The following is a 14,134-nucleotide window of genomic DNA, read 5'->3' on the forward strand; positions in this document are numbered from 1 at the left end:
AAACTGTGGTCTGCTCTGAGTGTCAATTGTTACATTTAAGCAATCTATGCATCAGATAGTAGGATTCAATTACCCCAATGATTGAACAACTGCCTCAAAGTGAACATCCATGATAGCTTTGCCTGCTCAATTAAAACACAGCCTTTGAGCAAGCCATGCTAAAAGTACAATTTTATCCTTACCTCTCTTACCATTCCCGTTAATCATAAATTATTTGACTTCAATGATTCTTCTCATGTCAATAAAAATCGACATTTTACGCCCCACCACTCAATCATAATCATAATTTAATGAAAATAGTCTGGGTAGCCATTTGATTAGGTGTTCAGGAGTCTTATGGCTTGGGGGTAGAAGCTGTTTAGCCTCTTGGACCTTGACTTGATGCTCCCGGTACCGCTGGAGTCTTTGACCATTTGTATTACACTCATATTAATAGCAGGGGGGAAAACTACGGAAGCAGCAGAAATATTTAAGTCCATAGAAATGAACAAAAGACATTGAACATGTCTCAAAAACATGTTTGACTATTGTCGAGCTTGTCGACTGATGGTCACTTGTGGTGACACTACTCGGTGCTCAAAAGGGTCAGCAGAGACAAACCACACCCAGTTCAATGACGTTAAACCTGTGCTGCCAAGAGCGATGGCGTCGGTGTCAGAAATGTACGACGTAACCTGGGAAGGTAAACACAGACGATTAAACGTTTTAATGTACTGTACTGTATGACCGACGGTGGGTTGCTAAATCCTTGTCTAATTCGACGTAGTGCATTTTAGCCGTCGTTCGGCGGATGTAGCTGCGTATGTGCCATCTCATCACGCCAGCTGCTGACTTGTTCGCTAGCTAATTCGGCTGGCTAACACGAGATAGCCACTTAGCTAGCACATTATTTCTGCCTGGATTTCTTATTTTGAAGTTAGCTAGCTAACGTTAAGAATTGATGAATCTGTTTTTGTTGTCGTAGCTAACAGTCCACAGCATGTGTGAGTTTAAGGATACACAGCATGCTAAACTAGCTAGCCAGTTTAAGTACCTTACGCCTGTCATCTGATTATAACTAAGTTAGCTAGCAGTCTGTTTTCGCTCTGCCTCTAGCTGGCTTGCTAAAATACACGGTCCTGCAATGGATACTACTAATAGGCAGGGAAAACCCGTTTAGGTGATTTGTCTAATATCAAAATAAATCACAGCACGTTTTGGGTCTCAACAGTTAACTGATTAGTTTTGTACAATACCATTGGCCGTTAATGTTGTAAATGTAATTGAATTACTAAAACTGACATTTTAAAAGGATGCTGTTTCCTGTTGACAAGACATTGATAAATAGCATAATGCCAAAATACCGTTTTAAAGTGTCCAAATTGGAAAGTATTCAGACCCCTCAGCAAATTCCCCAGCAATCTACACTCAATACCCCATAATGACAAAGTGAAAACACGTTTAGAAATGTTAGTAAATATACAAATAACAGAAATACCTTATTTACATAAGTATTCAGACCCTTTGCTATGAGACTTGAAATTGAGCTCAGGTGCATCCTGTGTCCATTGATCAGCCTTGATGTTAATACAACTTGGAGTCCACCTGTGGTAAATTCAATTGATTGGACATGATTTGGAAAGGCACACACCTGTCAATATAAGGTTCACAGTTGACAGTGCATGTCAGAGCAAAAACCATGCCAATTGTCCATAGAGCTCTGAGACAGGATTGTATCGAGGTACAGATCTGGGTAAGGGTACCAAAAAATGCCAGGGAGGTGATCCAGAACCCAATGGTCACTCTGACAGAGCTCTAGAGTTCCTCTGTGGAGATGGGAGAATCTTCCAGAAGGACAACCATCTCTGCAGCACTCCACCAATCAGGCCTTTATAGTAGAGTGCCTAGATAGATGGAAGCCACTCCTCAGTAAAAGGCACATGACAGCCCGCTTGGAGTTTGCCAGAAGGCTCCTAAAGGACTCTCAGACCATGAGAAACAAGATTCTCTGGTCTGATGAAACTAATATTGAACTCTTTGGCCTGAATGCCAAGTGTCATGTCTGGAGGAAAGCTGGCACCATCTCTATGGTGAAGCATGGTGGTGGAAGCATCATGCTTTGGGGATGTTTTGCAGCGGCAGAAACTGGGAGACTAGTCAGGATCTAGGCAAAGATGAACGTAGCAAAGTACAGAGAGATCCTTGATGAAAATCTGCTCCAAAGCGGTAAGGACCTCAGAATAGGGAGAGACGGTTCACCTTCCAACAAGACAACGACCCTAAGCACACAGCCATGCAACACTTTTTGTTTATCACATCCATTGATAACGGGGTAAACGTTTGGGGTAACTGCATTCTAAGACCTGCGACCCCCTGCGCATATGACAAAATCAATAGTACAAACCCAAATCTTTTTTAAGCAATTGATCTTGTGTCATCGTGTAGGCTATAGACATTCTGAGGTAAAAATGGATGACATCCTGATGACTGCCTCATCTCTGTACCCCACATATATAATTATCTTACAGATTCAACCACAAAGTCCAGGGAGGTTTCCCAATGCCTCGCAAAGAACGGGACCTATTGATTGATGGGTGAAAAGAGAAAAAAGCAGACATTGAATATCTTTTGAGCATGGTGAATTTATCACACTTCTGAATCGTGTATCAGTACACCCAGTCACTACAAAGACACAGGCATCCTTCCTAACTCAGTTCCTGGAGAGAAAGGAAACCGCTCACCGTGAGGCAAGTGGTGACTTTTTAAAACAGAGTTTAATGGCTGTGAAAGAACACTGAGGATGGATCAACAACATTGTAATTACTCCACAATACTAAGCTCATTGACAGAGTGAAAAGGAAGTCTGTACAGAATAAAATTATTCCAAAACATGCATCCTGTTTTCAACAAGGCACTAAAGTTATACTGCAAAACTTTTGGCAAAGCAATTAACCTCTTGTCCCGAATATGAAGTGTTATGTTTGAGGCAAATCCAATACAACAGTACCACTCTCCATACTTTCAAGCATAGTGGTGGCTGCATCATGTTATGGGTGTTAAAGAAACAGAATGGAGCTTAACCACAGGCAAAATCTAAGGCCAAATATGTGACCGATCGCCTCGATTCGGTCTTATGTAGCAACATTTGAAATTGTGTTTTTTACATTGACTAAAGTAGACTCAGAGCTAGAAAATGGTATATCATACACTGCAGTTGAGGAACAATGGGAAAGTTCTTCTGCTTTGAAAGTTGATAAACTTGTAAACCCACTTTTGAGAAAATGGTCCTTGAATGTTTTGGTACACCTTCTGGCGAGGTCTTTACACCCATTCAGCATCGTTCACACCCTCTTAAGCCTTAGCCCCACCCATCTCTTTAAGGATTCACTTGTGAGGCCATGTGGTAAACACGCAATATCAAATAATATCAGAGTTTATTTGTCACATGCATAGGATACATAAGGCGTAAATGGTACAGTGAAGTGGGTTAACTGTATACATGGATGAACGCTTCACGGCAGACTGGAACCATTTAACTAAGTTTTGTTTGTAGCTACATCTTGGGTGTGTTCGTAAATTCAATATGGAGTGCCAGAGTGACCTCTGGGCGTTCGTAAATTCAGAGCGTTGTCAGATTGTCCGTTCTTAAATTCAGAGGGTTTGTTCAGTAGGGTTGGTCCGAGCGTTCTGTCCTTACAACGGCAGTCAAGCACCCAAGCTAACATTGACTACTTCCGGACACAAATGAGAGAGAATCTCACTCTGACAATTTTACTCGCCCTAGCAGACCTGGTTAGGCTGTTTTGTTGGTTAGGCTGAGTGTTGGTGACTAACTGTGCTGCTGGCAACAATTCAATTGTTTTTTTTAGGATGGTTTACTTATTCCGGCAATATTCAACGAGTGTTGAGCGTTTGTAAATTCATCAGTTATTCTGTCGGAGTACATAGCCAGAGTGAGTTTACGAGCACACCTCTTGTCTGGCCAGCGTTGTGTCAAGTCACTCCGGTTCACAATGACCGTGGCGTGTGCAGGAAGTAACCCATTACTTTATCCAACTGATCTGTCGATAGCGCCTGCTAAATTGGGGTCATCAATGATGTTGAGAAAAGTAGCAAAACTTTTGTAGTTCTCGATGGCTAATGTTATATCTTTCAAAAAGGTTGCGGTAGAAAGGACTGTCATCACATACTGAAAGCTGTTCAGTACGTTTTAGACGTTTTAGACAGACGCATGCTACATGGCAGACCAATCCAAACTCCTCTCCTGGCATGTCCAGCCCATCCATTATCTCAGCCAAACTAATTGTACAATCCAGGTGTGCAAAGCTCTAGAGACTTACCCAGAAAGACTCACAGCTGTAATTGCTGCCAAATGTAATTCTAATATGTATTGACTCAAGGGGTTGAATACTTATGTAATCAAGATATATTAGTGTTAGACAAATGACAAATCCATTTTAATTCCACACAACAAAATGTGGAGAAAGGGGTGTGAACACTTTCTGAAGGCACTGTATGTCAGGAACCAGTAGGTAGCCCAGATTTTAGAGAGTTGGACCAGTAACCAGAAAAAGTGTGCACTGAACTGCCTACTCGAGTAGAGGGCTGCTGGTTCAGGATCATTACCATCCACTACTGTTGTGCTATTTAGCAAGTTTTGATAATTGGAATGTTTTGATCATTGTGTTCACAGAAATGAGAGACAAGCTGCGGAAGTGGAGGGAGGATAACCACAGAAACAGTGAGCAAATCGTGGATGTTGGTGAAGAATTGATAAATGAGCATGCATCCAAACTTGGAGATGACAGTAAGTACATGTATTAAATCAAGATTCACATCAGACCAATTTCTAGTGCTGCTGTAGTAGGCAGAATCTGTTTGTACACAATGATCCACAACACTAGCCATCCATCACAAGATGTTTTGGAGCCAAGGACTTTATTTGTCAATTTGGTTTCATTCTTGATTTAAGAAAAAGTAGCATTATAATATGAAGGATGTCAACTTTGAGGCTAGACATTTTGGTGATGGAGGTGTATAGTGTTTTCAGGCATCAAATATATACACAAAGCCAACATTTACAGTTGGGCAGCATGTTCCATTTTGACTACATTTAGTGGCAGAAGGGGACAGTAATTAATATACTGTATTCTCAGTCTGGCAGAAAACATGCAAATACTCCAATCTAGATTTTATATGGGCTGCTATGGTTTGTAGTTTCTCTGCAACATGATTGCTAGAACAGGTTGTACAGTAGGCCTATGACTGATTTGGTCTTGTCACAGTTCTCTGCTCATGAAAGCAAGGAAGGGCATCAATCTCTTAGAAAATGACTGGTTCTCCCAATGGTGAATTAATTCAGTATGGAATCAAGGAGTACCGACTTCCTTTGTACAGGCATAGAATAACAGGGAACCAACCTGCGCTCATAAGGATACCGCTGGAGATATGATTAGGCCTGTGTTATGCTGCGAAGACATTGAATACATGTTACTTAGAAGGAGAGCGACCATACACTTGTTAACACCTTCCTGTTCAGTTTACACCCTTTTCACTGGTAGTCCAATGGGAGACTGTCCACTCAATCGGTCATATAATGTATGCATCGTTTTTGATTGGTCAAAAAAAGAGTCCCAACATTTAACAAGGCACACCATTTAATTGAATAGCATTCCGGGTGAAGCTGGTTGAGAGAATGCCAAGAGTGTGCAAAGCTGTCATCAAGGCAAAGGGTGGTTACTTTGAAGAATCTAAAATATATAATATATGTTTTGGTTTCTACATGATTCCATATGTGTTATTTCATAGTTTTGATGTCTTCACTATTATTCTACAATGTAGAAAATACAAAAAATAAAGAAAAACCTTGAATGAGTAGGTGTGTCCAAACTTTTGACTGGTACTATACATACATACATACATACATACAAACATACATACATACATACATACAGTGTCTTTGGAAAGTATTCAGTATCCCTTGACTATTTCCACATTTTTTTTTTTTACCTCATCAATCTACATACAATACCACATAATGACAAAGGAAAAACAGTTTTTTCACATTTTTGGCTGATTTATTAAAAACTGAAATACCACATTTACATACGTATTCAGACCCTTCACTCAGTACTTTGTTGAAGCACCTTTGGCAGCGATTACAGCATCAAGTATTTTTGGTTATGACGCTACAAGCTTGCCACACCTGTTTTGTGGAGTTTCTCCTAATCTTCTCTGCAGATCCTCTCAAGCTCTGTCAGGTCTTTCCAGAGATGTTTAATCAGGGTTCAAGTCTGGGCTCTGGTTGGGCCACTCAAGGACATTCAGAGACTTGTCCCGAAGCCACTCCTGCATTGTTTTGGATGTGTTCTTGGGGTTGTTGTCCTGTTGGAAAGTGAACCTTCGCCCCAGTCTGAGGTCCTGAGCGCTCTGGAGCAGGTTTTCATCAAGGATCTCTCTGTACTTTGCTCCGTTCATCTTTCCCTCGATCCTGACTAGTCCCTGCCAGGTTTCCTCCAGACGTGATGCTTAGCATTCAGGCCAAAGACTTCGATCTTGGTTTCATCAGATCAGAGAATCTTGTTTTTAGGTGCCTTTTGGCAAACTCCAAGCGAGCTGTCATGTGCCTTTTACTGAGGACTGGCTTCCTCCTGGCCACTCTACCATAAAGGTCTGATTGGTGGAATGCTGCAGAGATGGTTGACTTTTTGCAAAGTTCTCCCATCTCCACAGAGGGACTCTGGAGCTCTGTCAGAGAGACCAGCCATGGGTGGGCCAGGCCAAGCCAATCGGCCTGAGTTTTTCCCCACAAAAGGGCTTTATTACAGACAGAAATACTCCTCAGCAACCCCACCCCCCCTCAGACGATCCTGCAGGTAAATGCGTCCGATGTTGAGGTCATGGGCTGGCGTGGTTACACGCGGTTGTGAGGCCGGTAGGACGAACTCCCTCAACTTGAGACATCTGTGGCATTGTGTGACAAAAGTGCACATTTTAGAGTGACCTTTTATTTTCCCCAAGCACAAGGTGCACCTGTGTAATGATCTTGCTGTTCAATCTGCTTCTCGATATGCCACACCTGTCAGGTGGATGAATTATCTTGGCAAAGGAGAAATGTTTACTAACAGGGACATAAACACATTTGAAGAAATAAGCTTTTGTGTGTATGGAACATTTATGGGAGCTTTTATTTCAGCTCATGAAACTTTTACATGTTTTGTGTATTTATATGTTCAGTATATTTATATTTGTCTTATGGCTTAGGGGTAGAAGCTGTTCAGGGTCCTGTTGGTTCCAGACTTGGTGCATCAGTACTGCTTGCTGTGCGGTAATATAGAATCTTGGAAAATGTTTAGGGCCTTCCACTTACACCATCTGGTATAGAGGTCCTGGATGGCAGTGAGCTCAGTCCCAGTGATGTACTGGGTCATACCCACTACCCTCTGTACTGCTTTGCGATCGGATGACAAGCAGTTGCCATACCAAGCTGTGATGCAGCCAGTCAAGATGCTCTCAATGGTGCAGCTGTAGAACTTTATGAATATCTTTTCAGCCTCCTGAGGGGGAAGAGGCGTAGTCCTGCCCTGTTCACGACTGTGTTGGTTTGTGTGGACCATGATAGACCCTTAGTGATGTGGACACAGAGGAACTTTAAGCTCTCGACCTGCTCCGCTACAACACCATCGATGTGAATGGTGGTGTGGTCAGCCCACCATTTCCTGTAGTCCATGATCAGCTCCTTCGTCTTGCGGCTGTTGAGGGAGAGGTTTTTGTCTGACCTCCCTATAGGCTGTCTTGTCATCGGTGATCAGGCCTGCCACTGTTTTCATCGACGGTGTTGCAGTCGTGCACTTCTTCTTGTAACTCTTTTTGGAGCAGGGGTAACGTGTCTTGCTCTGGCACTTTGGGTTCCTAGTACTCGCCTCGGAAACCTGACACTGCCACCCCCCCCCCACCCCCACCCCCCCGTATATTTTTAACCTCAGTTTCAACATACTCTCCTGCAACATGCCTTACCCATTGTTTTCACCTCAGATTCAACATACTCTCCTGCAACATGCCTTACCCATTGTGTTATGGATCTGCTATTTTCTATACTTTATAACCAGAAACCCCAACAGCAGCTAGCCAGCTAACTAGCTAGTAGTCAGTAAGCCACTGCTAGCGGTCATCAGCTAACCTTAGCCCGGTCAACTCCTGCCAGTCTGCACAGCGCGATTCAACCCAGAGCATACCAGACTGCCTTTTTTTTCTTCACATCTCCGGTTTCCTACCGCAAGCACTGAACCTTTTCACCTGGATCATCGCAGCTAGCTAGCTGCTATCTGAGTGGCTATCCCCTGGCTCTAACATCTCTGTCCCGAAGCAAGCACCAGTGAGCCTGGAACTAGCCCTGTGCTAGGCCAATCTCCTGGTTAGCTGATGAGGTCCGTCAGCCACTCCTTGGGCTACAATACATATTTTGCCAATTTGCCTGGACCCCTTTTCCTTCGTTTCAACAGGCTCCTCCGTTGCGACGTCCCCTGAAGACCCATCCGTTAGCTGCGGCCCGCTAGCTGTCTAGAGCATATCGGACTGTTAGCTGAAGCCATTTTCTTGGGCTACAATACCTATTTTGCCAATTGACCTGGACCCTTTTACTGCCTACACGGAGCCCTGCCGATCCAACAATTCTGGTGTGCCGACGTAACCGTCCGAAGGGGCTTACAACAGACTTCTTCCATCGCGACATCCCCCTAAGGCCTTTCTGCTAGCCCCAGCCTGCTAACTGTCTGAATCGCCATGTCTCCAACTCGCCAAGCTTCCCACTGGTCCCTATGATCACTCGGCTACGCATGCCTGTCTCGTCCATTGCTGTTTTGGTTAGTGATTGTCTTATTTCACTGTAGAGCCTCCAGCCCTGCTCAATATGCCTTTTGTTTCACCTCCCACACGTGGTGACCTCACCTGGTCTAAATAGCCTGGTCTCATAGCCTTTAGCCGTACCCTTAACCTACTTCTCCTCTGTTCCTCTGGTGATGTAGAGGTTAATCAAGGACCCGCAGTGCCTAGCTCCACTCCTACTCCCACTCCCCAGGCGCTCTCATTTGTTGACTTCTGTAACTGTAAAAGCCTTGGTTTCATGCATGTTAACATTAGAAGCCTCCTCCCTAAATTGGTTTTACTCACTGCTTTGCTTAGGAAGGCCACCGAAAATCCTGAAATTTCCATCCCTAACTATAACACTTTCCGACAAGATAGAACTGCCAAAGGGGGCGGAGTTGCAATCTACTGCAGATATAACCTGCAGAGTTCTGTCATACTATCCAGGTCTGTGCCCAAACAATTCGAGCTTCTGCTTCTAAAAATTCACCTTTCCAGAAACAAGTCTCTCACTGTTGCCGCTTGTTATAGACTGTGCCCTGGACACCATATGCTGTGCCCTGGACACCATATGTGAATTTATTGCCCCCCCATCTATTTTCAGAGCTCATACTGTTAGGTGACCTAAACTGGGACATGCTTAACACTCCGGCCGTTATACTATCCAAGCTAGATGCCCTCAATCTCATACAAATTATCAATGAACCTTCCAAGTACAACCTCAAATCTGTAAACACGGGCACCCTTAAATAAGCATTTAAAAAAATATAGAACCAGGAACAAATATAGCCCTTGGTTCACTCCAGACCTGACTGCCCTTGACCAGCACAAAAACATCCTGTGGCGTACTGCATTAGCATTGAATAGCCCCCGCGATATGCAACTTTTCAGGGAAGTTAGGAACCAATATACACAGGCAGGAAAGCAAAGGCTAGCTTTTTCAAACAGAAATTTGCATCCTGTAGCACAATCTCCAAAAAGTTCTGGGACACTGTGAAGTCCATGGTGAATAAGAGAACCTCCTTCCAGCTTCCCACTGCACTGAGGCTAGTAAACACTGTCACCACCGATAAATCCACGATAATTGAGAATTTAAGTAAGCATTTTTCCACGGCTGGCCATGCTTTCCACCTGGCTACCCATACCCCGCTCAACAGCCCTGCACCCCCCACAGCAACTTGCCCAAACCTCCCCCATTTCTCCTTCACCCAAATCCAGATAGCTGATGTTCTAAAAGAGTTGCAAAATCTGGATCCCTACAAATCAGCTGGGCTAGACAATCTGGACCCTCTCTTTCTAAAGTTATCCACTGCAATTGTTGCAACCCCTATTACTAGCCTGTTTAACCTCTCTTTCGTATGGTCTGACATCCCCAAAGATTGGAAAGCTGCTGCGGTCATCCCCCTCCTTCAAATGGGGAGACACTCTAGACCAAACTGTTACAGACCAATATCTATTCTACTCTGCCTTTTCTAAGGTCTTCGAAAGCCGACTTAACAAACAGATCCCCAACCATTTCGAATCCCACCGTACCTTCTCCGCTATGCAATCTGGTTTCAGAGCTGGTCATGGGTGCACCTCAGCCACGCTCAAGGTCCTAAATTATATCATAACCGCCATCGATAAAAGACAATACTGTGCAGCCGTATTCATCGACCTGGCAAAGGCTTTCAACTCTGTCACTCACCACATTCTTATTGGCAGACTCAACAGCCTTGGTTTCTCAAATGACTGCCTCGCCTGGTTCACTAACTACTTATCAGACAGAGTTCAGTGTGTCAAATCGGAGGGCCTGTTGTCCGGACCTCTGGCAGTCTCTATGGGGGTGCCACAGGGTTCAATTCTCGGGCTGACTCTTTTCTCTGTATACAGTGCCTTGCGAAAGTATTCGGCCCCCTTGAACTTTGCGACCTTTTGCCATATTTCAGGCTTCAAACATAAAGATATAAAACTGTATTTTTTTGTGAAGAATCAACAACAAGTGGGACACAATCATGAAGTGGAACAACATTTATTGGATATTTCAAACTTTTTTAACATCAAAAACTGAAAAATTGGGCGTGCAAAATTATTCAGCCCCTTTACTTTCAGTGCAGCAAACTCTCTCCAGAAGTTCAGTGAGGATCTCTGAATGATCCAATGTTGACCTAAATGACTAATGATGATAAATACAATCCACCTGTGTGTAATCAAGTCTCCGTATAAATGCACCTGCACTGTGATAGTCTCAGAGGTCCGTTAAAAGCGCAGAGAGCATCATGAAGAACAAGGAACTCACCAGGCAGGTCCGAGATACTGTTGTGAAGAAGTTTAAAGCCGGATTTGGATACAAAAAGATTTCCCAAGCTTTAAACATCCCAAGGAGCACTGTGCAAGCAATAATATTGAAATGGAAGGAGTATCAGACCACTGCAAATCTACCAAGACCTGGCCGTCCCTCTAAACGTTCAGCTTATACAAGGAGAAGACTGATCAGAGATGCAGCCAAGAGGCCCATGATCACTCTGGATGAACTGCAGAGATCTACAGCTGAGGTGGGAGACTCTGTCCATAGGACAACAATCAGTCCGTATATTGCACAAATCTGGCCTTTATGGAAGAGTGGCAAGAAGAAAGCCATTTCTTAAAGATATCCATAAAAAGTGTTGTTTAAAGTTTTCCACAAGCCACCTGGGAGACACACCAAACATGTGGAAGAAGGTGCTCTGGTCAGATGAAACCAAAATTGAACTTTTTGGCAACAATGCAAAATGTTATGTTTGGCGTAAAAGCAACACAGCTCATCACCCTGAACACACCATACCCACTGTCAAACATGGTGGTGGCAGAATCATGGTTTGGGCCTGCTTTTCTTCAGCAGGGACAGGGAAGATGGTTAAAATTGATGGGAAGATGGATGGAGCCAAATACAGGACCATTCTGGAAGAGAACCTGATGGAGTCTGCAAAAGACCTGAGACTGGGACAGAGATTTGTCTTCCAACAAGACAATGATCCAAAACATAAAGCAAAATCTACAATGGAATGGTTCAAAAATAAACATATCCAGGTGTTAGAATGGCCAAGTCAAAGTCCAGACCTGAATCCAATCGAGAATCTGTGGAAAGAACTGAAAACTACTGTTCACAAATGCTCTCCATCCAACCTCACTGAGCTCGAGCTGTTTTGCAAGGAGGAATGGGAAAAAATTTCAGTCTCTCGATGTGCAAAACTGATAGAGACATACCCCAAGCGACTTACAGCTGTAATCGCAGCAAAAGGTGGCGCTACAAAGTATTAACTTAAGGGGGCTGAATAATTTTGCACGCCCAATTTTTCCGTTTTTGATTTGTTAAAAAAGTTTGAAATATCCAATAAATGTCGTTCCACTTCATGATTGTGTCCCACTTGTTGTTGATTCTTCACAAAAAAATACAATTTTATATCTTTATGTTTGAAGCCTGAAATGTGGCAAAAGGTCGCAAAGTTCAAGGGGGCCGAATACTTTCGCAAGGCACTGTACATCAATGATGTCGCTCTTGCTGCTGGAGATTCTCTGATCCACCTCTATGCAGACGACACCATTCTGTATACTTCTGGCCTTTGTTTGGACACTGTTAACTAACCTCCGGACGAGCTTCACTGCCATACAACTCTCCTTCCGTGGCCTCCAACTGCTCTTAAATGCAAGTAAAACTAAATGCATGCTCTTCAACCGATCGCTGCCTGCACCTGCCCTCCCGTCCAGCATCACTACTCTGGACGGTTCTGACTTATGTGGACAGCTACAAATACCTAGGTGTCTGGTTAGACTGTAAACTCTCCTTCCAGACTCACATTAAGCATCTCCAATCCAAAATTAAATCTAGAATCGGCTTCCTTTTTCGCAACAAAGCCTCCTTCACTCATGCTGCCAAACATACCCTCGTAAAACTGACCATCCTCCCGATCCTTGACTTCGGCGATATCATTTACAAAATAGCCTCCAACACTCTACTCAGAAAATTGGATGCAGTCTATCACCGTGCCATCAGTTTTGTCACCAAAGCCCCATATACTACCCACCACTGCGACCTGTACGCCCTCGTTGGCTGGCCCTCGCTTCATACTCATCGCCAAACCCACTGTCTCCAGGTCATCTACAAGTCTCTGCTGTGTAAAGCCCTGCCTTATCTCAGCTCACTGGTTACCATAGCAGCATCCACCCATAGCACGCCTATTCCTCCTTTGGCTGCCTTTCCTCCCAATTCTCTGCTGCCAATGACTGGAACGAATTGCAAAAATCACTGAAGCTGGAGACTCATATCTCCCTCACTAACTTTAAGCATCAGCTGTCAGAGCAGCTCACAGATCATTGCACTTGTACATAGGCCATCCAACTACCTCATCCCCATATTTTTTTTTCTTCTCCTTTGCACCCCAGTATCTACTTGCACATTCATCTTCTGTACATCTATCACTCCAGTGTTTAATTGCTAAATTGTAATTGCTTCGCAACTACAGCCTATTTATTGCCTTACCTCCCTAATCTTACCTCATTTGCGCACACTGTATATAGATTTTTTTTCTATTGTGTTATTGACTGTGCGTTTTGTTTATTTGATGTGCAATGCTGTTGTTGTTTGCGTCGCACTGCTAGGCTTTATCTTGGCCAGGATGCAGTTGTAAATGAGAACTTGTTCTCACCTGGCCTACCTGGTTAAATAAAGGTGAAATAATATAATAATACATAAAAAAAAGTCACATACAGTTGCAAGGAAAAGTATGTGAACCCTTTGGAATTACCTGAATTTCTGCATAAATTGGTCATACAATCTCATCTTATCTTCATTTAAGTCACCACAATAGACAAACACAGTCTGCTTAAACTAATAACACACAAACAGTTATATGTTGTCATGTCTTTATTGAACACACCGTGTAAACATTCACAGTGCAGGGTGGGAAAAGTATGTGAACCCTTAGATTTAATAACAGGTTGATCCTCCTTTGTCAGCAGTAACCTCAACCAAACATTTTCTGTAGTTGCAGATCAGACTTGCACAACGGTCTGGAGAAATTTTGGACCATTCCTCTTTACAAAATTGTTTCAGTTCAGCAATATTCTTGGGATGTCTGGTGTGAACCGCTCTCTTGAGGTCATGCCACAATATCTCAAACGGGTTGAGGTCAGGACTCTGACTGGGCCACTCTAGATGGCATATTTTCTTCTGTTGAAGCCATTCTGTTGTTTTACTTCTGTGTTTCGTGTTGTTGTACTGTTGCATCACCCAACTTCTGTTGAGCGTTAATTGGAGGACAGATAGCCTTTATTT

General features: G+C 43.4%; 1 protein-coding gene across 1 annotated transcript in view; it reads left to right on the forward strand.

Annotated features, from left to right (window-relative positions):
- The first annotated feature begins 323 nt into the window (after positions 1–323).
- LOC110518706 (ER membrane protein complex subunit 2) overlaps positions 324–14,134 on the forward strand; it is a 63,277-nt gene continuing 49,466 nt past the window's right edge. Inside the window, exons 1-2 of the mRNA XM_036973882.2 lie at positions 324–682; positions 4,673–4,786. Of these exons, the coding sequence (XP_036829777.2) occupies positions 517–682; positions 4,673–4,786 (280 nt within the window). The 5' untranslated portion in view covers positions 324–516. The remainder of the gene's footprint in view (positions 683–4,672; positions 4,787–14,134) is intronic.

Source organism: Oncorhynchus mykiss, chromosome 3, assembly GCF_057628025.1.
Source record: "Oncorhynchus mykiss isolate SJ-2025 chromosome 3, ASM5762802v1, whole genome shotgun sequence".
Classification (NCBI taxonomy): domain Eukaryota; kingdom Metazoa; phylum Chordata; class Actinopteri; order Salmoniformes; family Salmonidae; genus Oncorhynchus; species Oncorhynchus mykiss.